Source organism: Siniperca chuatsi, linkage group LG7 (assembly GCF_020085105.1).
Source record: "Siniperca chuatsi isolate FFG_IHB_CAS linkage group LG7, ASM2008510v1, whole genome shotgun sequence".
NCBI classification, from domain to species: Eukaryota; Metazoa; Chordata; class Actinopteri; order Centrarchiformes; family Sinipercidae; genus Siniperca; species Siniperca chuatsi.
In genome coordinates, this window is record NC_058048.1 from 20,061,388 (window position 1) to 20,087,105 (window position 25,718).

A 25,718-nucleotide genomic window follows, 5' to 3' on the forward strand; every position below is an offset into this window, starting at 1 on the left:
CATAACTCTTTTGAGAAAACTAGCATGACATTGCCTTAGGACTCTAGGGTCAGTTTGTCTAATCTAATATGTGTACATTCTCCAGCTATTTGCTTCCTTTTCATTCATGCAGTCAATGTAAATGGGGCATATTCTCTTTTATGTCAGTGCATGCCAGAGTTCAGTTCTACTGGGTATTCATTGGGTTTTCTCTCTGAACTGACATTTCCTCTCTGCTTAGACCTGTGGCCTCTGGAACAGCAATGGGACAACTGTGGTGAGCCATGTTTATGGCCTAAAAATGGCACTTTAGGTGTGCAAGTGTGTGTGTTTTTTGTCTTATTGAGAACTAGTTTGACTTTTAAAACTTTGCCCATTTTTATGATGATAATTTTTTGCTTCTGTTCACTTTCCATTTCTCTCTGCCTCAAATGCACACCAGACTCAGGTACAAGCATTTCAAATGCTTTCTCTAAAACTGAAGTTTATTTGGGAACCTTTTGGGGCTCACGCTGCCTTCCCCCAAAATACATTGTTTTACTGGAGTTTCCCAAATGTCTACTGTTACACCGTCTAAAGTTACATCGTAGTAACACCTTAGGCTGCAAAGCGAAAGCAGCATGTTAGCAGAGCAGTGTGGCATTAAAAATTGTCCACACCCTGCTGTGATTTAATGAATGTAACTGATAGTGGATATAGTGCATTTTATAATGACACTGACAAAGAAACTGTATTTAATTGTTGATAGGCAAGATCTGGCCAATACCCAGTTGGTCCAGACCTTAATAACATCAGTGTTGGCCCAGATACCGATCCATCAGATTTGATTGGTGGATCCCTAATTAAAATAGAAGCATATCTGTTCCATCAGACAGCAAATGAGACTGAAAAGCGGGGCTGAAACGCCTCCTGTGTAGGCAAGCCTAGCATGACCCACAATCAGAATGGAAACAAATAATAAACCCAGGTTGAAAAATACCAGAATTTCCCTGTAAATAAATAAACTTAACATTCTTGAGGTAATTTGCATTTTATATGTAGGTCTTCCTGATTTTTGCATGCAAGAAATGCCACCTACCATCCTAACATCTGGGCTGGGTCAGGAAGTGAGTAAGAATAGGCGATGCAGAAGACTAATTTTGCCACTCCATATTTAATGCACTGGTAATGGTAGCCCTCTCTGTATTCTCTCTCCTTACCACAGTCTTCCTGCCACATACAGTGGGCTGCCCTGGCCTCTTGCTCTTGTCCACACACACACACACACACACACACACACACACACACACACACACACACACACACACACACACACGTACACACACGTACACATACCCACTGCCCAAAATATCAGCTTTGGGCTGAAAAAGTAGTTCACCACAGATGTGACTGGCCCAAATAGGAGAAGAGAGCATGACACATAAGCAATCGATGTTTGACCAAGTATTTTTTACTGTATCCTTTTCTTCCTCTCTCACTTTCCTCCTTTTTTGTTCTAATTTTTCTTCAAACCACCAGGTTTTTCTTGCAGTACTGCAAGTGATTGCAGTCCAAAAATCAATCCTTTGATGCTCTATCACTGTTAGATAGCATCAGTCTGGGGTGTTCAGTGTGTTTAGAGTTATTTTGTGATAAAGAGCTGTAAATCACTTTGTAGTACAGCTTGCCCTCTTTCAACCTGACTCATCTTCTGTTTCAGTTTATGATTTCTTTCGGTTCCCAGAATGCATTGCAACAGTCATAAGAGCAAAGTGCCTGAATTCGTAGCACCCACTACATGCAGGTAGCAAAACTTAGATAGTAGGCCAATAATTACAGTGGCCCTAAGGGTCAAAACACAACAACCTTTCACAACACACAACAACATTTCACAAAGCACAACAGCATTTCACAAAACACGACATTTCACAAAACACAACAACATTTCACAAAACACAACAAAATAGTTTGTTTGGCAGCTGTTGGTGTTTCCCACCAGCACATGAACACAGACAAAACTCAAGAGGCAGCGTCAGCCCTGCAGACACAGAGCTGGGCGTTTTGTTTTTGACTCAAACCAAAATCATGACTACTAGTATAGGCTTCTGAATAAAGATCTGACCCTAACAATGACATACAGTAGATGGCTCAGAAGTAAAGAGGAGTTACATATTCCCAAGCCTGCATATATAGGGACAGGACTACTGTATGAATAACAGGGCTACTTCAGTAATAGAGGGTTTACACTAAATATAGACCTTTTAGAGTTGCCCACAAACTTCTGTCTGGATGGTGGGTTTAAATAGAAATCATATCAGTGCTTCATGTCAGCATATTCATAAGAACATTACATCTGAGTGTGGGGGACCTAGAAATGATGTAACCACATGTGGGATGTGGGGGGGCAGCCTGTTCTGTCAACATCCGAATGTGAGCAGAGAGGTCAGAAAGTGTTTGGATGAGTGGATTTATGGACCATGCAGGATTGTGTGTAACAAAAGCAAAATGGGAAAATACATCATTTGTTTCTCTTTTTCTCTCTCTCATAATGACCTCATCTAGTCCTTTTCTCTCTTATCTTACCTGGCCACCTGCCAGAAGTGATGCTGGAATCATCTAGCCAGCTGATTTGCCGTTTCCAATCTCAACAGGAATGGGCAGATTGATTACCTACTAATCGACACTTTGATACTCAAACACTTGGTGTTTGTTAAGGTTACAGTGTTCCCTTTCACAACACAGGCTCTCTTGTTTTGTAGGAAAAGATCAATTGCAGTTCTGTGAAACAATGGCAATTTTTTTTACATGTATTAAAGAGATTAAGAATTCCATATGAAAGTGTTTTTCATTTACTTTGTTATTTGTGATTTTCTTTTAGTTTAAATTCATTTTGTACTAAAGCTTTTAAAGGCTGTTCTGTGCAAATTACAATATTCATTTTGAAGGAATAAATAAAGTATTATCATACTTTAAAAATCTGATTCTCATAAACTGTAGTCAGAATCAGCATAATTAATATTTCTGGATTAAACACGGCTTGAATAATGGTATTAAAATGTATTTTTTCAACACAAACACGGAATTCTTCCCAGTTTCTTTCTTTCTTTCCTCTGTCTCTTGATCTCTCTCTCTTCTTCACTGGTGTCCTTTGAAATAAATTGTCTGCGCCTGAATGCGTGAGCTTTACTGTTAGCGATATGGTGTTTGATTTGATTTTCCAGCTGAGAGCCTGGCAGTCTCTGTGAGGGCTACTGTGAGAGAGGATGTGCAAGAGAATGACTGGGAAACATGTTTGAATGAAGCTGTGTGTATAAATGTAAATGTGTGCCTGATGTGTGTTTGTGTGTGTGTGTGTGTGTGTGTATCTGTGTGTGTGTGTGTTTGCCTTAAGCCCTGCTCCACTGACACTCTTCCCTCCTTCTCCACAGAGAGAAGTGCCTTCTTTCGCTGAGTCCTGTCGCTGTTTGGCTCCACTGAAGCCACCTCTGCCTCTGTGCCTGCCCATGTCTGCTGGAGCTGCCAGCCACACCAGGAGCCTGAGGACTCCCTGGACTGCCAACTCCGTCCACTGAGACAGTCTCTACACAACTGACACCTCGTTCCTTTACCTTCATCTCCAGCTCTGTTCTCCAGCCAGATCTCTCTCCATCCATGCCACTCCGCCCTCCTCTGTGGAAGTCAACCACTCCCCCCTCCTCTACGGACAGAGCCTGATACTGAAGACAGACAACTTTTATCGGCTCCTGTGAGTGGAAGGAGATTGTCTCTTTGCTGTCCCCTCCATCACAGCCTTCCCCTCCTCAACCTCCTCGTTCTGTTCCTCTTTCTTCTCCTTCCTTCTCTCCTCCAGCCCTGCATCTTTTTATCATGGGCCAACTCGATCGATAATGTGTTTTACCATTCGTCTCATCTGACAGTTCACCCAAGGAGCGAGGTGATAGAGAGAACTAGTGTGTGTGTGTGTGTGTGTGTGTGTGTGTGTGTGTGTGTGAGAACGAGAGAGTGAGATTACAAAGCAAACCTCTGTGGCCATCAACAGCCCAGGCCCTGAGTGACAGGCGGTGAAGCAGTCCTATTACAGCCACAAACAGACTCTTAGGATGGGCCACAGGTGGTAGGCGAGTCCCAGGCCTCACAGGCTTCACCTCAGAATCAGACCCTGGGGACAAACCTTTTAAAACTGGTTTGTTTCCCATGTCCTTTACCTATTCTTTCTCATCATTTGCCCCAGTATCATTAGAAACATACAGACGCACACATAATTGCATTTGCTGGATATTTATTCCTCTCAATCGTCCCCTCCTGCCTGGTTCAAAATGGCAGTGAACGTGACATCGATCCGGGACACAAAGTGGCTGACGTTGGAGGTTTGTCGGGAATTCCAGAGAGGAACGTGTTCACGACCGGACAGCGAGTGCAAGTTCGCCCACCCTGCCAAGAGCTGTCAAGTGGAAAATGGCAGAGTCATTGCCTGTTTTGACTCACTCAAGGTGAGTATGACAAAAACCTGTGATATTCATTCATTGCTGCCCTGTCCTCTCTTTTTTCTAGCTTGCAGTGTTGACAAGCATTGTCTTCAGAATGTTTTAATTTGGGGTTTTCGGGATGCCAGAACTTGTTAGACCTAAAGTGAAGGTGTAGTTGGTGATTCAGGGCTTGATGCAGAGGAGATCAAGTCTGTAGTAAATTGGAAACAGCAGTGATTTTGCTGAAAAGTGAGGTATTGTTTCTTTAACCATGAGGTTAAGCCATGGCAAAAGGATAAATACATATCTGTATAAATACATTTTAGAGTGTGTGTGTCTTGGTAAGCTGAGATGAAGCTGTAATCGCATTAACATCTGTGAATCAGATTCCTTCACTGGCACATAACTTTAGTGCGGGACTGTCGATTGGCACACTGCGAAGGTTTCTGTGTGATCGACACATCAACAGGCTGAATGGGAAATTTAGAAGTAGGGCAGCACACTGTGTATTTCAAGTTTGTGTGTGAGTCTGCAAGTGCATGTCTGTGTGTGTTATTTTGAGGTCATGCAGCACAGTGGGGTGTTCTCAGAAGACTCTGTAATTTACTGTCTATTTTTGCCCTGGCACTGGGACAACACACTCCCACTATGCAGCTCCTCTCTCTCTCTCAGAGACGCGGGGGGGGGGGAATCAAACAGGAGAGAAGATTGAAAGAGGGAGAAAAATAGAATGGACTGGGTCAAGAAGTTGTGAAAAAAAATCAAATATATATTACGGGATTAATTATAGAATGCTACATATTCATTGTAGCATGAAATGTTTACCTGATGCTCAAAAGCACAGCTGATTAGAATGTCTATAGTCTCAATAGACTGTAACCAAAGTGCTTCAGTTAATGTATTTTGAAAGAAGCGTAATTACTGCCAAGATTATATTCACTGGCAATGTTTTGTCCAGTCCAGGAAGTGTCTACATTCTTGTACCACACAGAAGTCGTAGGAAGGTAGTTTGGGTGGATGATGAGTTCCAAAAGCGCAGGACTTTGACACCAGAGACCAGGGTTTGAGTCCTGAGTCCCACGTATGGTTAGTTTTAAGCAACAAAAACACTTAGTTTGGGAGTTTTAGTTAAATTTTGAACTAGATTCTACAGCCACGCTAGGCAGGCTGAATGGAATGTCAATAGTTTTGCAGGTATTTGGTCATAAACCAAAGTATTGGACAAACTGAATTTTTGACCTGATGATAGCGCTGAATGAAAAGTCAGTGGATCAGCAAGGTTGTTTCAATTCATGCTGAGGGGGGCATGAATGTGTGTGCCAAATTTCATGGCAGTCAATCCCATAGTTGTTGAGACATTTCACTCAAAACTGCAAATGTCAACCTTGTGATGACGCTAGAGGTAAACTCAGGGAATCACCAAAGTGATTCAACCTCTGGGGACCATGGATGTCTACAAAATTTCATGTCATTCCATTCGCTAGTGGTGGACCGACCAACATTGCAGTCCCTAGAACCATGCTGCTCACGTGGCTAAAATGTAGACATCTTGTCTCATGCTTCAAGTCAGCATTGACTTTTTCAATATAGCTGAGACCCTTTCCCTAACCTTAGAAGAGCAAAGACAAAACATGAGTGTCTTCTAGCTGACTTCCTAACTTCAGGACTCGACTTCAGATAAGAGTTGTCCCTTTGAAGCAGCATCTCATAGCGTCCAATGTATTAAACCCAACAAGATTTCAGAACTTGTCCAGATAAATCCTTTTGGTGCAGATCTTATCTTTGTATATCCAGTGTACAATTGGTGGTGCGACCTCATAGTCTCAACAGTGAAAGTATAGTTTTGTTCCTTTTTTCAGAAAAAAATATTGATTTGGGAGCTGGGTTACCTAAACATAACTATAAAGTCATTGATCATGCTTTAGTTGCCGTGAGCTGATATTGTAGGTAAAACAAAATAAAACATGTAGTCAGTGAATGTTTTGCAGATATGAGTATGAACAATTTGATAACAAATTGATTAAAAGAAACAACAGTTAATTTCGCTCTAAATGTGTTTGCCAAGGATAAACACTGGCCTTCTGTAATATAGTATATTGTTTATGAAGTACATATGCAGAGTCACATACACAACATATGCACACTGTGGCATTTCAGCCTGCTGTCTCATTATTCCAGATGCTGGAAATGTGTTGGATACAGGGATATCAGTCAAGTCAATCTGGGTATTTTGGCACAAGTGAGCACAGTGATTCTGGATCCTAGAGTTCTATCTACCGTGTTGTGCACATGTCCTGTAATTTGTCTCTTATCTGATTGGCAAGCAATATTCAGTGTAACTGGAGAACAGAGCTGGAGGTCAGTCAAACTGGTCCAGGCCACAGCTTACCTTTGTTTATAACTGGGGATTTTTTGTTAAGCCAGGCACTGTGTTATTACAGCTCTGGGCTGCTTGGTCAGAGCTCTGATGGCTTGAGTGAGTTTGGCTGGTACAGGTAAGACAGGAATGGGAAAGGGGGCCTGCTAGAGCATTGCATGGATCATGAAAACAGACAGAGAGACTGAGCCGGAGAGGGCGAGAGCAGGTGCAGCAGGGAATATGCGAGGAAGCGTAGCACTATGCTCAGAGCCCTTCCCTACTCTCAGTGCCAGGGCATTCCACAGTCTACCTCCCTTCCCTGCTTCCATGACAGAATGATGGATCTGCTTTATCTGCAGATGAATTCATAACACATAGCCAGTCATGGAGAAAGGGGCAAAGGGGATAGGGAAGGACAGGCAGAAAGATTTGGAGAGAAAAAGGGGAGTAAAGGGATGGATGGTGGTACACGTGGCTTTGCACTCCTGGACAATTTGGCATACCACCCGCCCTTCATTCCTTTTGAAATGCAGGCCAGCAAAGCAAGTAGCTGGAGAAATAGAAAGGCATATGGGCATCTCCCTTGATTCTTTCCATCTTCCTCTTTGTATTCAAAAGGTCTTTCTCTCACAGATTTAATAAATGCACTTTGTTCTTTGTTCATGTCAGTTGGTCTGTATATGTCGATTTCTTTATTTCTCCCTTTCTCTCATAAACTTCTTTCAGTCATTCAGTGTTATCTCAAAAAAAGGTGTTTGTCAGCTGTGAATGTAGTGGAAAGTTCCATTTGACGGGTGGCGTAAGAGTGGATGGAGTGACAGAGGCGAACAGTAAATGAGTCAAAGACTCTATGCCTGGATGAACAAAGAAAAGTAACCTGACAAAGATGTGAGGAAACTGTCTGGGTACACAGCACAACTTCAAAATTATTTCACACAATGTATATTTACTCATAGTATTGGAAGGAGTACATGTAAAAAATTGGGGTTATTTTGGTTGATGAAATTGAATGGGTTCAACTGGCATGTAACCCAGGCACTATTATAACATCTGCTTCACTAGTCTCATAGCATAAAAAAGTTTCTGTGTTTTAATCATCAACCTGGGTACAGGCCAGGTAACTGGTGGAAGCTGTCCTCACCAGAAAAACGACAGCATTGGTTGTTTGTTCAAATGCTTAAAACTACCTATTTATCATATATGACTAAGTCAGTTTTTGAAGCCACAGACAAACAACCAATTTTGGACTTGTTGGACAACTGTCTATAATTAGAGAACAATTCAAAAACTGGGTATTTGCTTGTCCTTTTGGCTCCTGCTACAGGAATTCAGCAGCTTGTTGCTATTAGCAGCTGGAGATAAAGCTGGGTTCATTGTAACAGAATAAAAAGCAAATCTGGGGGTATTTAGGCTGACGAAATACAATAAACTCACCATTGGGCTGTGATGGGAAACAGGTGAGAGTGAGCCAAAGAGCCACAGGAGCTCCACTACAGTATGATGGACTAGCTATGACCATGCTGAAATTGACTCAGTGGGTTGAATTTCCAAGTAATTTCTTCTTATTAAGATTTTCATCCTTTCTATTGACATTTGAATACTTTTTCTCTGGCGGAAAATCTTGTTATTGTTGGAATCCACTGTAACTGTCAAAAGCTGCTGTTCTCTTATGAGAAAAAAGAATAAGAGTATTTAATACTAACAAGATGTTGGGTGGACTATTGGGTGGGTGAAAATCCCTAGAACCTCTCTAAGATACCAAAATGGTACATAGTTAAAGTCTAAAGATAGTTACTCATGTATTTATTAATTTGTACTATTGGGAATATACTATATCAGGAATACATAGGAAGAGATTTGATTTTAGTTTTGGGGAGTGGTTGTTGTTAATTGCAGTTTTCCTATCAACAAAGATTTTTCTTTTTGTGCTGATTATATTTTAGGCCTAAATAGAGATTCTTATTCTGTGTTAACATGCAGTCTAACAAGCCCACTCAGGATTTACCAATTTACTTATTTACTTGTTTCAAAGAAAACAACATTACATGAACAACTTCAAAGTGGTCATGGATATAAATTAGTAGTGATTACTTTATGTTCTTAAGGGAAATGCTCTGTGACGAGTGAGACATTAAAAGCTGTAAATACTGCAGATGCATTTTCTCTCTGTGTTAAATGTGGGATGTTTGAAAGGAAAATATGTTGCATGGACTTGTTTTTGACTATTTATTTGAATTTTTCACATGAAAGGATAGGAATGGCAATTACACACATTAAATACATTTTGCCAGTATTCCACCTCAGTGTCCTCCAGCCCATAATCAAGACCATGCTCTGCCAAACATTTGATTAAATTAGCACAATGTTGAAATGCAAATACAAAGTGATTTTAAATTCTCAATACAAAATTAATATGAGGAAACACTGCCATAACAGACGTTTGACATTCAAAATGTCGTAGAAAGGATTTTTATTGTGGGTGGTTGCCTTTTACCCTTACCTTTATCCTCCACCTAATTCTTTTTAGTAGTTTTGATGCCTGGGAACTCCAATGTTAAGATAACTTTTCCTGTAGGTCATTATACTGTAATTTAATTTGTGGTGTTGCTCACAGTGGAGGAAAATAATATTCCCACAATCTCACTCCCACAGTGTATTGTGTATTTTTCATTGAGTTTATGAGTTTGTTACAGTCTGGACTCCACCTGATCATCTGATGTATGACAACACAAAATCCCTTTTATGCTGGAATTCACAATCACAGAAAATATTCACTCACATGTATCTTATTGAATTTAAAGTAATGTGGAATAGATAAAAAGCGGAAAATGCATATTAAATTGCTCTAAGTTATCTTTTCATTGAAAGAACGACAAGGAAGTTGGACTATACCTTTGTGAATCTGTAACCTCTTCGAGCCATGTTGTATGTCATTAAATGTGAAATGTGTGTGCCTTCACAATTAGTGTGACAGTGATTCGTAAACATGTGACTTGAAGAAGTGAACCAGATAGTAGGTTTAGGTAGCTGTGTAGGGTTGTGGGGTTAAAAGCTTTTCCTTTTTGTTTTATCATACTAATCTCACACTCTTTCTTCATCTTTTTCTTACAATGGGAGCGTGTGACAGCCACTAAATTGGCAGTTGAGTAAATGTAGTTACGCATATTAGGGTCAGTACAGCAATCCGTCACTAACACTAACGGGTTTACACTGCATTACAAGTATTTTGGCTTGTAGCATTCAATTTGGTGTTTAGAAGTTAGCAACTGGAGTAAATACAGCATGTCACATTCTCAACAATCTGTCAGTAATTAAATGTTGCCTTATGTTTCTAAAAATTATACATGTATTGTTAACTATTAACTGTTGTGATTTATGCTAATTACCCAATCAGACAGCAGAGTAACTAGAAAGTTTAGATTCTACCTCCTTGTGTAGAGCCAGTGAAAATGGCAGCTACTGTAATAAAGAATGTGTTTGATAGAGAGCCATTGGTTTGATTTAATTTGATTGGCTTACTGTCAGAGAAAATGTATGGTTTTCAGAGTTCAACAAAGATCAACAAAGACAAAGAAGCAGTTCAATAAACAAAGACCAAACACTCATTATAGCCTAAGTACAGAAATGTTTTGGACTCAAGCATTTCCTGGCCGGTATGGCGCCTGACTGTTATTAACTGAAGTCAAGCTTACCTTATATTTGGTGCTCCAGGGGTGTTAATTTCACACTCCACCTGCAATGGCTTAAAGGTGTCATATGAAGACTGGATTAGCGAATTGGACAGTGTACAGTTGACCAAACAGATGCTGTTTCAGGCTTTTTTGGCCACTTAGCAAAACACTTAGTCACTTAGTTGTCAAAGATGCTGGTCGGCTCCAGTTTCTTGGGCACTGTTAGACACAACACAGTCATGTCCTTAACTGAAAGGCTGGCGTATAAAGGTGCTGTTATTGTCTGAGCTTAATGAAAACTTAGTGTTATGTATGTATATTAAAGTTACCACACTGTTTTCGGTTTCATTATGCATTCAATTATCCTGAAGGTGTAGATTGTGCTAGTAATGCCACATGTCCTTGAGCATTGGTGAACCTATTCTTACAATAACTCAGGGCATTTCATACTGTCACTATGATGCTGCTGCTATGTATTATGTCTCCATAATCACTTTAAACAGCCTGTTCAAATGTATAATGGCTGTTTTTAAAGTGGAGCCAGTGCCAATATGTTTTCATATTTTCTTGAAGTTGCATACGTACGAACCACAATCTCCCTTGATGCCAAAAAAGCATAGAAACCAATTTTATTTAATTTCCCAAAAGGTAGTTATCAGTGCGGCTGGAGTGTGGCTTTGGTCTAGACGAAGGTCTGGTCTCCACTGAGTCCCTTTTCTGTAATGACTCATCAAACACACACAATCGCAGGCATGTATACACAAATAAAAAACTGACAATACCTACCTGTTGGGACCTTATTAGAAAAGCACATTGTAATCAAAAAAAGATAAGGTCGTTTTATAATTGTTCAGAATTCCCCTGAGTACCTAAATGATTAATGTAAGATTCAAATTATTAAAATAGAAAAAAACAACTCTACAGCTTTTGTAAACTCCATAATGTACACTCTGAAGCAACAACAGTGAAGTTCTTTAATGTATAGTATGTGTTGTATAACCCTAGTGTAAGTCTGTGAATCAATGTAGTATGTTCAGAAATGTGTTTGTAATATACATTAATGTATATTACACTGTACTGGTCACTGCATGTGAGCAATGAGTAGCACTCTTTTTTCCTGTCAAAGTGATCAATGATTATAGGCTGTATTTTAGAGAGTACAGCTCACATACATACCTCCAGAACCACTCATACATTTTCATATCGCACAGATAGCCGCTCAAATACGAGCTAAGCAACATTGGGAACATATGGTGACCTACATATACAATATACTTCAGAGTCCTTGAAAAGACACAAAAAATGTAGAGGTTGAGTGCAAGAGAGAGAGAGAGAGAGAGAGAAAGAGAGAGAGCAAAGAGAACAGATAACAGGAGAATAGGTAAGGCAATATGTATTGAGATGAGAGCCCAGTAGAAAACAGAGGTAGAGGTGTGTGAGTGTGTGTGTGAGTGTGCAGTGCACAGAGGGATGCACTATGTTGGAGAACTCTTTGAAAGGGAAACGCACTCCAACAGTGTTAATCTGCTCTGTATCTGTATTCTACTGTCATGCTCTTCGCTCACATCCTCTCCTCTCATTACCTCTGTTAATCTGTCTCTACTCAGCCCCCCCCCCTTTCTCTCCTAGGTATCCCAGACACTTTCATTTCCATTTCACACACAGTGATTTTTATCTTTTTTTTTAAAATCGCTTTTCATCATATTTTGGGGAGATATTTGTTTGTCTCTGGCTTTGTTTTTTTGTTTTTTTTACTGTGGCCAACCATCAAGAATAGATGAATCATGCTTCCATGATGGATGCTACCTACTTTCCTCATTGTGCATCATCAGACTTTGGTCAGCAGGGTTCTAAGGGCGTCTGTGTTTAGACTATTTCTACATTAACCTGGCTAAATATGAAAAAGCTGTTTACATGTGAAAACGATGTGCGTCCACTCTAGGGGTTTAGGTTGTTGTGTCTGAGCAGTCTTAACTTCATTGTTCTCCAAAACCACAATTTTCCCTGTCCTCACAACAATGTGAGGCCAGTGTTTTTGAATGTATCTGTTTTGGGGACTGTTGACACAAGGCCCAAACAGAAAAGCAGATGTGTTTTCAAATTAAGTCAGCCTAGTGTGAATGTGATCTCGGCATGCTCTGATCCAACATTTTCTCTCCCAATATCTATTCCAATACCTCAACTCAGGGTATCTCCCGCATTTATCGATCCTATAGCAGTGCTCTCTTTTCCAAATTCAAAATCTGTATGTGAATGTAAATGGTGGCGAAAACACAGAATTTCATAATTAACTAATTTTAACATTAACTAAGACATTAACATTAACTTAACAGTTTTAAGGTGGATTGCTCATGTCACTTAATAAGGTCAGAGCCGCTAAGTTTGTATCCCACTGGAAGCTAGTTAGTATATCTAGCTATTTTACGCTCCCTGGAGAGCCTTAATTTAGAAGGCCACTGTCACTGCAAGAAAATAAATGAAAATTAAATACCAATTACATATTTGACAAATGAGTGTCAAAAGAAACACCAAAGATATGCAGTTTGTACTGATTAAAATTAATTTTAACTTCAGTTTGACCTTAAAAAAACTGTCAATCAATTTGGGAGTGATGGCAGATACCATATATGGTTATGTTTGGGCAAAACTTTAGTTTTTTTGTATTTTGAATTGTGCCTTTAATGTGCATGTGTTTATAAATGTATATGTGTCCTCTGAGCTGTTTTTGTAAAGTGGTGTTATTGGTGTAAGAGAAAACATTAGTGTTAGCAAGTGGGTGTACTCCTTCTAACTGTTATCATGTAGCACTCTGCAGATCCATTTATAGAATATATTTTTGGACCTAAGTAAACAAGATATACCATGTCTGATTTCTCACATAGCTCAGCCTGCACTGGACATTATGAAAGGAGGCTTTTATTAGCACATTGCCATTAAGTAAGCATGGAACACACAGCTAGCAGCTATTAACGTTGTTAGGCTCTATTCATGAGCAAGTCCTCCCTTGAAACATCTCCTCTAAATGTCTCTGTCCTCAGAGAGGCCACCATTTCTACATCCATCTGTGGATGCTGCCTCAGCATAGGAACAATCACACACACATCCATCTTTAAACATGCTGCATCAGCATGGAGACATGACACAACAAGATCAGAGCTAAAATGCATAAAAGGGCATTTAGGAATAGCCTCTCACCACATGCAATTGTCTCTCCTTCACCCTTGGGCACTCTTCATTCTTTCTCTTTTAATCCTCCACTTACCAAACCATTAACGTTGCCTCAAACTACAACTCTCTCACGCAAATTTCTCTCCATACAGTATATGACTGAGGCCGTTTTCTAGCATTATGTATGTGTGCGCCTCTACATGTGTTTTCGTACAAGGCTAGAGGGCCCTGGACGTTTAGGCAGTCTGAAGGTAATATCGGCATCTCTGCGTGCTGAGTTGTGATGTCCCACTGCTATTGCTGCTCCTGCTGCTACTGCTGTTGTGAACAGAATATCTAATCAGTTATGGCCTGATCCATTCCTGTTAGTCTGTCTCGCCCCCCTCCCCAGCTCACCAATGTAACTGCCTATCTCTCTCCAAGCACACCGATCACCTCCCCTTCCTCCTCCTTCTCACTTTTTTTTTAACCTCACCATCTACCAACTGCTTTTAAAGCACACCATTTGTAATTCTTTGATGCAGAAAAACAAACATTTAAATTAGACTGCGGACAAGTAAGGTGTTCAGGGGTGGAGGGAGAGGTAGATGGAGAGTGGGAGCAACGGAACATTAATTCACTCCAGGACAGCGAGTCGTCTGCCAACTTGTTCTCCCGCTTTCGTCGTTTGGCAGTGCCGTAAGTCTGTCTACCCCTGTCTTGCCTTTCCTACATCTCCTCTTCTCTCTATCTGTCACTGACCCTCTGCTCTTCATCTGATCTCAGATGTTTTCGATCGCTTTGCAGTCGCACTTCCGAAGTGTAATCCTTCACTTTCAACCCTGAACACATAAACACACGCATCGACACAACAACAGCAAACACTTACTCTCTACTGCAGTCAGCCACACACACAGTGACACACACCAAACTGATCTCAGTAAAGCAGAGAGAGTCCTGTGAAATCATGAGCATTCACCTCAGGTAGGCCATCATGTTAGAGTGACTGTGTTGCCTGGTTAATAGTATTGCTGGCTGCAACAGGCAGGAAGCTGCTGTATCATTGGACATTGTGAATTGATTATGTATGCGTGTGCTGTTATGGAGGCCATTGCACGGTAGCTCTCAAATCATGACGTAATGGAATAGAGAAATTAAAATGGGACAGGAGAGAGCCTGGTGATCAAAGTGGAAACAAAGTTTATTATTTTGGATTAAACACAAATGATAGTAGGTATGGCTAATTGATGGCTGGATATATATGTCTATGAGCAACTCTGTCTCCTAATGTTTATGCTTTAGGAAATAGGGTTTTAAATCCCCGTCAGATTACATTTGTAGCCACGCTAGCAGCATGACTCTAGGGATGGCAATGTCAGTCTATCAGCTGGTCATCCACCACTTCTGTCTAGACTGAAATAACAACTGGGTAAAAAACTATTGGATGGATTGGATCACTGCAATTTGCAAACATTCATGGTTCCCAGAGGATGAATCCTACTGGCTGTGGTGATCCCCTGATTTTTAATCTAGTGCCACCATGAGGTCCATTAACTTTTCATGTAGCACCATCATCAGGTTAAACTTTTAATTTGTCCAAAACTTTAGTTTATGACCAAATACCTGCACAACTAATGACATTCCCATCTTCCTCAGCTGTGCTTTTTGTTAGCATGCTAATACACTAAACTAAGATGGTGAACATAGTAAAAATGACTTTCACATTTAGCTCAAAGCACCGCTGTGCCTAAGTAAAGCCTAATAGAGCCTACTAGTCTGGTTTATGACTATGATGTTTAGGGACTCACTGCACTTGGTTAGGATTAGGGACAAATTAAATTTCTGCTATGAGAGGTAGATAAATTGTGGTAGAAATTCTGACTTCTACACCTGCTGCGGTACCAAGCATTAAAAAAAATATGCTTGCAGATGTACAATTTGTTTGCAGGCAAGTCCAGCTTGATTAATCCAACTAAAAACATTTTAATATTTACTCCAGATGCATGCATATTTTATATTAAAAACAGAATTTGATTTTTAGATTTGTAATTTGTTTAAGTATTGCAAACATTTCTTTCTGCCAAACGACCTCCGTTCCCGAGGGAGTGCAGTAAACAAGGCTCGACTGAGTATGATTTCTGTCTCGGCGTCTGTCATCAGCATGTTTGTTGTTTTATTTCCCCCCCGCAGTTATAAACATGCATTCATGAATTTACTCATTGCCCCCATCACTCACTTCTTTAATTAGAAAATAATCAGAGTTGGATGAGAGGTTCATTAAATCTTGAGAGCCATCAGCCACGAACACAGGAGTGGGATATTTATCACGCTTATGAAAAGAACTCAGATACCTCCTCTCAGTGTGTTTTCACTGCTGAGAGACAGAACATTGGCTAGGAGGACAGAATCAACAGACTTAGACAGAGGAATGAGCAAGTGATGAAGCCAAAGAAAGAAAAGGTTTTAATGGAAGGGAGCAATAAAATGCGAGAGTGGGAGGGGAAGTACAGAAAGCGAGGGAGTGGAAAAAGGTGGAGGAGAAAAAAGAGAGAGATCATTAGAGAAGTGCTAATTAACAGAAACCACACTGTTTAGCAGCACTTTGTCTCCATGCAGTATTGATCCTTCATGACCATTATGGAGCGGATGTTTTTTTGCTGCTTTCTGCGTGGGTTTTGTCTTTCCCTTATTCTTTCTACAAAAGTTAATACATCAACTCTGAATCAACGTCTTACAGCAACCTGTAAAATCCACTTTCAAACATTCAAAAACATAAATAGCTCTGAAATGACCCAAGAAGCCAATTTGGTTGAGGAAATGCCTGCATCTGTAATTGCATCATCATGGCATTAAATATGAGGCAAAGAATGTGAACCCTGCAGAGACAGACAGGAGGGTGGTGTCAAAAAGCAGATTAAAGCCAGAGAGGAAAAGAGACTGTGCAGCGATGAAATGGAGTGAAAGAGAGTGAAAGAGTGATGGATGGGTGCATAGACATCAAATGGTGTAACATGGACAGTGATGGACAGATGGAGAGGAAAGAATGGCAGACAGGTGGTGTATGGATGGAGAAAAAGTAATAACAGAGGAGGAGAGCGTGGAAGTGAGCAGGAGACGTATCAGTCGTCTGTTCAGCGCACACAAGATTGAAGAATGTCTGTAATATCCCTTTATTGTTATAGTGCATGTTGCAGGGCTTGCTGTTGGACATTGTGATTCTTCTAAAGGCTTTAACTGGATTACAGCGGTATCAGGCTCAGCCATCAGAGAGAGATGCAGCAGCTGTGTTGTGTTGGGTCTGCCGACAGCATGCTGTCTGTCACCGTGCTGTCTCTCACTGTAGCTTTCCTGCTGATATTTGACGTCTAGACTGGACTACATATCACAAAATATGTTATCTAAATGACATGGAGATTGCAGTCAGATCCTTAGTGTTCATGCAAAACAAACAATTTAATTTTCATTTTAATTAAATTTTAGGCCAAATTTGTTCACATTTTTATCTGACCTTTATGTCAATATAATATAACATAATAATATAATATAATAATATATATTTTGGCTCCTTTGATATACAACACTACTTTTGTGACTACGTGGCAGTGGCATCTCTGACAGCGGATGAGTCCATTGTGAGAGAGGCTTAGGGAAGGTGATCACCCTCACCCACCCCGCTCTTTGCAGAAGTGGTACAAGCCGACTTTGATCAATGTGGATCGATGTGGATGAGTGTGCAGCCGGAAGGCGCTACGTGGAGAGGGAAAGGGTGATGGCCTTCTGCTCTGTCGTGCAGTGTGTGTGTGTGGGAGGGAATTAAGACACACTGTGTCATGCTTTTCTACATGATGTATCACGCTAACAAAATATATCCTTAACCTACAAATGACTCTGTCTCAGTCTCTGTTTATATTCTGTCTGTCTGTGTCTTTGTCTCTCACTTTCGCTCTCTTGTGTGTCTTTATGGGAACAGGGCACAGTGCCTGCTGAATGGTTCTTTGCCGTGGTGAAGCCAAGGTCCTGAGGGAAAATATAAATAGCTATTTAATTGTGCTGTGTTAATTATTTTTATAAATATATATCTTTGTCATCTGTTTGTTTTCTATTGTAGTCCTTGTTTTCTTTTTTTTTTTGCAGACTTTATCAGAACTCATCATGAAAACCCAAGGCTTCAGTTTGAAGGTTTTCCATCTCTGCAGTTGTTGGTGATACAAATGATTACATGCTGTAACTCTGTATTATACTGTTATTTCTCTTTGTATTTAGCTTTTACAGTTTACAGAAGCTGTGGCTATGGAGAAAAATTCTGGCCATGTCTGTGTATCGCTATGTGTGTGTGCTTGCGGGGGGTATCATCACTTTATGCAGTAATGAATGCTAATCCTCTCTTATCTGCTTTAACCTCGAGGCAATGACACTGGCTGCGGATCCCAGTACAGTGACACTATTCGTTGGAGGAGAATAGGACTGTGTGTGTGTGTGTGTGTGAATGCAGACATGTACCACAAAAAGATGTCTCTGCTCGTGTCTGACAACTTTGTCTCTCAGTTTTTCTCACTCTGTTAGTTGAACGCTTCAGGGTGTGGTCTCGTGATTATGTGCCACGTCCCCCATGACTCATCAGAAGTAGAATAGAATAGAACATTCCAGCCCTCTGACTCTACTGCGTCTGATCCTGACTGGTTTCATCAGTAGTGCAGAGAAAAAAATATTGTCATTTGATACTAAATCCCTCCTCAGATCATTATACAAAGAGGGCACATTAACAATTTCTGTGCACTCATGCCTCTGTATCTGTGTTTGTTATTTGTGTCCACCCATGTAGTTTTCACAAGCTGAGGGCAGCACCCTGCCTGTTGCCAACAGTGTCTTTTCTTTTCACTTTGGAGCCAGTTAATGTAATGTGCTAAAGATCACAGCACAAACCAAAGGCAGCTGCCAGTCTGCAGGCATCTTTTGTTCATTCACAAGGACAACTTCATCTTCTTCATCTTTTCACTCTCTGATTTTCTCCCATCTCTCTCCTCAAATAGAGATACAAGCAAACAATAAAAAAAAACAGATCTTGATGAACACTTAATGGCAAAGGCTGTGAAGCAATCTAAGGAGAGCGTGAAAACAGGGGAAGATCAAGATATGAAAAAAGGGGGGAGGTTTAGACGTGAAAAAAGAAAGAGGTCTATTCCCAGCAGCCAGTGAGGCCCATATATATGCAGAATGAGCGTTACAAAGATGGGCAGAAAATAATTAGGCCTAAAAGCTGTTGAATCCTGTGTGCCTCTTCACCATTCTTCCATTAAGGCTGTTTTAATGCATCTGCTCTCTGCCTGCCTCCTTGGCACAGTGAATTGGAGATAAAACTGAATTAGACTAAACTTTAGAGATTGTGAATAGAGAACGCTTAGGCTGAGAGTGAAGGAGAGATGAAGGCAGAAAGAAAAAGATAGATAGACAGATAGAGGATGGAGGAAGAGGGTTAATTGCAAGAGAAATAGAGAAGAAGGGCCAGATCTCAGGGGCTGTGGGGTGGCCTCTCTCTACATCACTATCTGTGTGTGTGTGTGTGTGTGTGTGTGTGTGTGCTGGTGAATGTGTGTGTTTGTCTGTCTGAGGGGAGATTGTGTTGTAGACTTAATGAGAACAAAGCTAATTAGAGACTTTGCCGTGCACAATTCTACAATGACGTTCCCACAGGAGCCAGGACAACACTTGCCACCTATACTGCACCCTCCAGAGAGAGGGAGAGACTCTAGAGATTTTTTCATTTGAACTATTTTAAACCTCCTTTTCAAGCAGATTGATAAAAAATGAACAAGTCTAGGCTATATGACTGCAGCCGGGTCAGTGAAAGGAGCATAGTAAGCGAAGATGAAAAGGAGGCTCTGCTGCTGACTTGGTGACTTTGACATAATATTTAATCACTTTGCTCACTTTACTTCACAACTTTATTTTTCAAATGCTAGTAATGCTGACTTTTCTGACAATGGGGATGTTCACTGTCAAAGCAGTCAGCAACAGATAGCTATTACTGATCCTGATTTGAATCGCAAATCAATGATCGCATGATACAGGCCTACATTCTATGGCCCAGCAGTCCCAATGTCTGCCCTCATGTTTGCCCTAAGTCCTCAAGGGTTCAGGGCTGCCCCGCTGTGAAATAAGCAAGTGCAGGAGACTTACTTTTTGAGCATTTTATGCACACTTTTTGTAAATGTGGAATTCTGAGTCTCATTCCTCATATGGTGTTTGGAGACTTTAAACTTCATTCATGCATTGTCGGCAGAACGTGAAAAACAGGAAATCATTTAAATAGCCACTAAGTTAGCTACATAAGTTAACAACTTTTACTGTGTTACTTAAGGTATGTATCAGTCACAGCTTTGTTGTCACTTCAGCAGTTTTCACCAGTGGGAGATATCGTCTCTGTCAAAAAATTCTCAATACGTCCGACTAAGAATTACTAAGAGGTACGTTTTTTTCCCGACTCAGTTGCTCATAATTCCGGTCTTATAAAATTACCTGAATGAGGCATTTAGACCTTCCTGAGCTCAATCACTGATTTTAGGGTGGAACATCGAGTCTGGGCCTGTATGCATCCATCCATTATCTATACCCGTTTATTCTTTGCAGGGTGGTGGAGAGGCTGGAGCAAAGAACAAGGTGAGAAAAAAGCTGGACCCTGGACAGGTTACCAGTCTATCACAGGGTTAATATACTGTATCTTCTTCTTTTCCTTTCGGCTGTTCCCTTTCAGGGGTCGCCACAGCGAATCATGTGCCTCCATCTAACCCTGTCCTCTGCATCCTCTTCACTCACGCCAATTAACTTCATGTCCTCTCTCACTACATCCATAAATCTCCTCTTTGGTCTTCCTCCAGACCTCCTGCCTGGCAGCTCCAACCTCAGCATCCTTCTACCAATATATTCACAGTCTCTCCTCTGAACATGTCCAAACCACCTCAATCTGGCCTCTCTGACTTTATCTCCGAAACATCTAACATGAGCTGTCCCTCTGATGTACTCATTCCTGATCCTGTCCATCCTCGTCACTCCCAAAGAGAACCTCAACATCTTAAGCTCTGCTACCTCCAGCTCTGCCTCTTGTCTTTTCTTCAGTGCCACTGTCTCTAAGCTGTACAACATCGCTGGTCTCACCACCGTCTTGAACACCTTTCCTTTCATTCTTGCTGATACTCTTTTATCACACAACACACCTGACACTTTTCTCCACCCGTTCCAACCTGCTTGCACTCGCCTCTTCACCTCTTTTCCACAGTCTCCATTGCTCTGAACCACACATGTTGGCTGGGGTGGAGTTTGAACCCAGACATTTTGTTTGGGAGATAGAGCTGAAACAATATATCGATTAATCGATCGACAGAATTGACATTTTTGGTTCCTGCTTCATCTTGGGCTCCAGGAACTTATCATAGGCATTTTTTCCACTGTTTTCTGGCTTTTAAATGATTTATCAATTTATTGAAAAAAACAATCGAAAGATTAATCAATCTTTTGGAAGTAGCTATTCTAACCAGTGAGCACAGTGTCAGCCACGAGCTTTATGTTGCTACCAAATTAGCAATGACACATTCATCACACACAGGCAGAAAACTTCTTATTGCAGTTATTACTAATTTTTTTTTAAAGTTTGGCAACAGTGCGTGCAACGTCTTAACCTAAATCCAATCAGATTTTTAAACTAAAATGAACTGAAAAGATAGTGTGGAGTTTCAAATTGATGTGAATAAATGTTACAAGTCATAAATAATATACTTTTTTTTATTTTCCACAACGTCACTGATCATGAAAAACACTGATAATCACTAGTAAATATGAATCAAACAGTTACATATTAGTTTAACATGGACCACTTGAAGCAGTCATTTCAGCCATGTATAATAGTGGATAACAAACAAGGAACAGCTCAGCTTGACAGTGGCAGAGAGCTGTCATTAGCCATGATGGCTAATGATTTTGCCCCATCATTAGCTTCCTGTGCTAACGATTTTGTACTCGCACCCACCCAAAACATGCTAACATACTGCCAAAGTAGTGCTTTTGGGGGCTTTAATTGGTGTTTTGGCTAATTGAGCACTACAGCTAAAAGCTTTCCGCAGACACTGCATCATTTGTGACGTAGAAGAGCTAAACTCTCTGCAGTGGTGTTTTTCTGTGAAATCATCAGCTATTTTATTCCAGCTATAGTTTCTACTAGCTTTGTTGTGTCACTTCCGTTTATCATTGTCTATGATTCTTCTGTCCACATATCTATCTTTGTCGTTGTCTCAAAGGCTTATCCCTTTGCCCAGTTAAATGAGGTTTTAAGGCCATTAACTGATCCAGGCTATTATACTAATGCACCAAGGGTGTTCCAGATTTGATAAATGATTGGAAAGAGATAATGGGACTTATATAGACATCTAGTATTAGCAGTGGCACACAGAGAGACAGAAAGAGAAGATAAAGAACACTGAGTGTTTTTCTCTGTTGACTTCAAAGAAACGTGTTTGTCATCAGGTTTACTTCCTAATATGTGTCATAATGGGCCAGTGGTTTGCATCTGGAGTGTATTGCTTAATAAATGTGCTGTATTAATGTGTGTGTGTGTGTGTTTGTTTGTTATTGGCCAGTCTGGCAGCACTCTCAGTCCTCAGACAGGCTGTTCTTTGTGCTGTGTCTGATGTCATAATTTATCTGAAGTATGCTTGCGAACACGAACCTTTGGTCAAGAAAGCATGTGTGTGTTTGTGTGTGTGTTTGTGTGTGTGTGTGTGTGTGTGTGTGTGTGTGTGTGTGTGTGTGAGAGAGTGCATGTGTGCTTGTGTATTCTCATCATGACCCTTATCCAGACACTGCTTTTTTTGATTGATGGTTGTCTTTGGGAGCAGTAGGGAGAGGTGGTACCATTGGGAGAGAATTAATAATGCACAGTGGTTCGGGACGGTGGCTGTCCAGACTTGAGCTGTACAGTTGTCAAACTGGTCACGGTGTTCACTGTGCAGCAGCAGCCATGGTCTGAGGGGAGCTCAGACACAGCGTGAGCAGAGAGAGAGAATGCGGAAAAGATCAGAGGCTGTTGGATTATGTGTGGTTAAATTGGAATGAGTCATTCTGGACGGGTAGATTAAAAGATCATTTAGAATCAATGGGTGATTACGGGAGTGAACATGCAGAAGGGCCTGGTGGAAAGCAATGCACCATTCAACACTTGGAGGATGTAGATATCTGCCAGCAAAGACACTGCTGAAATCACTCAGACTGCTTTGATTAATATTAATTGGAAAACACACTCCGCACCTGTCTCTCTCTCTGTCTGTCTCCCTCTTTCTGTTTTCATACCTCTCTCTGAGTGTCTACCTTCCTCTTCTTCTGTTCTTGTTTTTGTCTGTTGCTAGTCCGTGAGTTGAATTCTGCCATGGGTTTTATTCTCTGGGATTCCACAGACACATCCTTCAGAGAGCTGCCAAACTACCACAGGAAACAAATAATACTGACAGTTTGAGGCTTTGATTGTATAGTTCTACAGCACACACACACACACACACACACACACAGAATATTGTAAGTCAGTCATAAACATGAAACATGGGATCCAAAGTGCTTTGAGCCTTGGTTTGGCAGATATGGTCATAAGCTTCTAGTACTTTGGATGATTATAAACAGGACTTCCTAAACATTTATTTCACTGTCCTATAATTGTAACCCCTCATTTCAAGGACTTGGATCAAACTGATTAAATATGAAAAGAGGGACAAAATGAATGATGAAAAGGCAGAAAATAATTAAAATAACTGTTTAGAAATAATTTTGTGCTGATAAAATTGGTGCCCAAGAAACAAAGAAAGAGAAGAGATGGATTAGAATGGTTAGGATTTGCCTTTACCACATTTTCAGCATAGAGATAAGACATCTTTTGTTTATGGTATCTGCTCATCTATGTATCTCTATGTACTGTATGATGACCCCAAAGAATATAATCATCTCTTTGCCAAAACGATGGTCTGTTTCTTGTAAGGCATTATTTAGTATACAATTGCAGATTTCCCTAATCCCTCTTATCCTTTTTACCTTATACTGTTCTGCCATCACGCTATCACTATGTAGAACTTTCAAAGACCGCTATTTAAAAAATTACATGAAAGTTGCATGAATGTGAACTTTTAATAAATGTATTGATAGGTTAGACTCTCGTCTTTTAGATCATTGTGGTCATTTTCAATGCAGTGCCCTGTAGTTAAAGTTGTTGTTGTAGTTGTTGAAATGTGCTAAACAAATAAACTTGCCTTGCCTGTCTTGCCTTACCTAAAGTATCGCGTGCAATGAGTATACAGTATTACATTGTGTTGACAACAGAAACAAATTCTAAACACAACACTGACATATTATAAAGTTGTTATAGTTAACATGTTAGCAAACAGTTGCCTATTTACACATCTAGCAGATATGGAGCAATAGTTACATTCATTTAGAGTCATGTTACTGTTCACCTAATGAGTGTATGTATAGTATTTGGTCTCCTTTTAGCTCAGTTGTAGTCTACACAAGCTCAAAATATCTGTCTCTTTAGCTGGTAAAGGTTTGACTGTATTCACCAGCTAATCACTTACTTTCTATGCTGTGCCTGCTGCTACTTGAAACAAGGTTGATGAGAGTGTTGAGACTGAATCAAAACAATAAAGCTGCAGTCCGTAAAATCAACAATGAGCTGAAAGACGCTAAATGCTCAGATGAGCTGAGAAAAACTGTAAAATCACATGTTAATTCTCTGTAGGTGGGAATTAAAGGGTTAAGAAAACTCCTGTGCCCACTGTCCTGACTAACTATTGTTATTGTGGACGGCCTCGTTGATGTAACCTTATCATAGAGGATTATGTGATATTGATTAAAACCATGTTGTTGCCGAGGTCAGAACCAGCCACACGTGACACCTGAAACTGGAGTGAAAATGCAGCAGTGGTAATTGAAGTAACTCAAGGTTATGACGTGTCTTTGTGTATATGCTTACTACTAATTTAGCTTTATTTTTCCTGATACTGATATACGCATCAACAATATTCTGCCACCCGAAACTGTTTGTTATATTACCCTAAAAAGAAATAATAGTGATGTGTGCGTGTGTCCATAAGCTGAAATATGGATGAAAGATATCTGGTGTAATGAGGCCAAGGTGATTTAAGAGTGCAGAAAGCTCCATTCCCATGCATGTACATGCACACACATACACTTAAGAGTGGGACTGTGACAGCTGGTTCACTTGCTTTTAACTGTTTGCCAATTAAAAGCAAGTGAAACTATGCTTTGCTGCAGCCAAAACCTGGCAAAAGCAAATTGGTTCAAGTTTCAGAATCTATATTTGGTGATGAGACTACCGCATGTGGGGGCTGTTTACCAAAATCTTACCGTGATATGTTAAAAGATGTTTTGTAGATTTGAATGAAGAAAGAATATAATTTGTTTGGTGCAATGGCTTGCTGGGAGAACAGACTAGTCCAGACAATCACCTGAAAGGTAGGATGGGAGGGAAACAGGAAGATACAGCAATCGAGAGAGTGCGTGAGCAACCGACGCAGGTAGTCTGTTAGCATATTAGCCTCTCAGCAGAGGACAGGCAGACAGGTGAAGGCGGAACAGAGTCAACTTGAGTGAGTCTTATAGTCATACACTCTAGCCAGAGGGAGGACTGGTTTGGATCAAACTGGCTCACCATTAACCTGTACTGACATTGTTTAGACAGCGGGGAAAACAGCAGAGAAGAAAGGCACAAGATAAGCCAGGACATTAGCATCGCAGGCAGTGATCGGTTAGGATTTCAGTCCTCACATAGGATTGAATTGTTTAACATAGCATGGGGCTATTGGTGAAACAAGAGGGATAGGACTATGTCAACTGACCTGCTGACCTTTCTGAATGCTGCTGATAAAATGCTCAGAGGTAAATCGTCATTACTACAAGCACAATAATTATTTTTATTTCACCATCACCCTAATGAAAATACTCTATCCAGACAGTGTGTTCACAGTGGTGTCTATCTCCAAAGAACAAAATAATCTACAGTAACATATTAATGACAAGAGACATCAGACAGTTGTCCAAATCAGATTGCACTGTATTATAAGCAAT

At 40.5% G+C, this 25,718-nt stretch overlaps 1 protein-coding gene across 26 annotated transcripts in view; it reads left to right on the forward strand.

Moving 5' to 3' along the window:
- LOC122878748 (muscleblind-like protein 1) overlaps nt 1–25,718 on the forward strand; it is a 66,901-nt gene that overhangs the window by 18,285 nt on the left and 22,898 nt on the right. For 13 of the 26 annotated variants that reach the window (XM_044202026.1, XM_044202032.1, XM_044202023.1 and 10 more), the window contains 2 exons: nt 3,387–4,448; nt 20,229–20,258. The exons of 1 other annotated variant lie outside the window; for it this stretch is intronic. In XM_044202026.1, the coding sequence (XP_044057961.1) occupies nt 4,275–4,448; nt 20,229–20,258 (204 nt within the window). In that variant the 5' untranslated portion in view covers nt 3,387–4,274. Of the gene's footprint in view, nt 1–3,386; nt 4,449–13,198; nt 14,301–19,993; nt 20,066–20,228; nt 20,259–25,718 lie in introns of those variants that run through there. 12 more of the 26 variants (XM_044202025.1, XM_044202036.1, XM_044202034.1 and 9 more) reach the window with 5 other exon arrangements.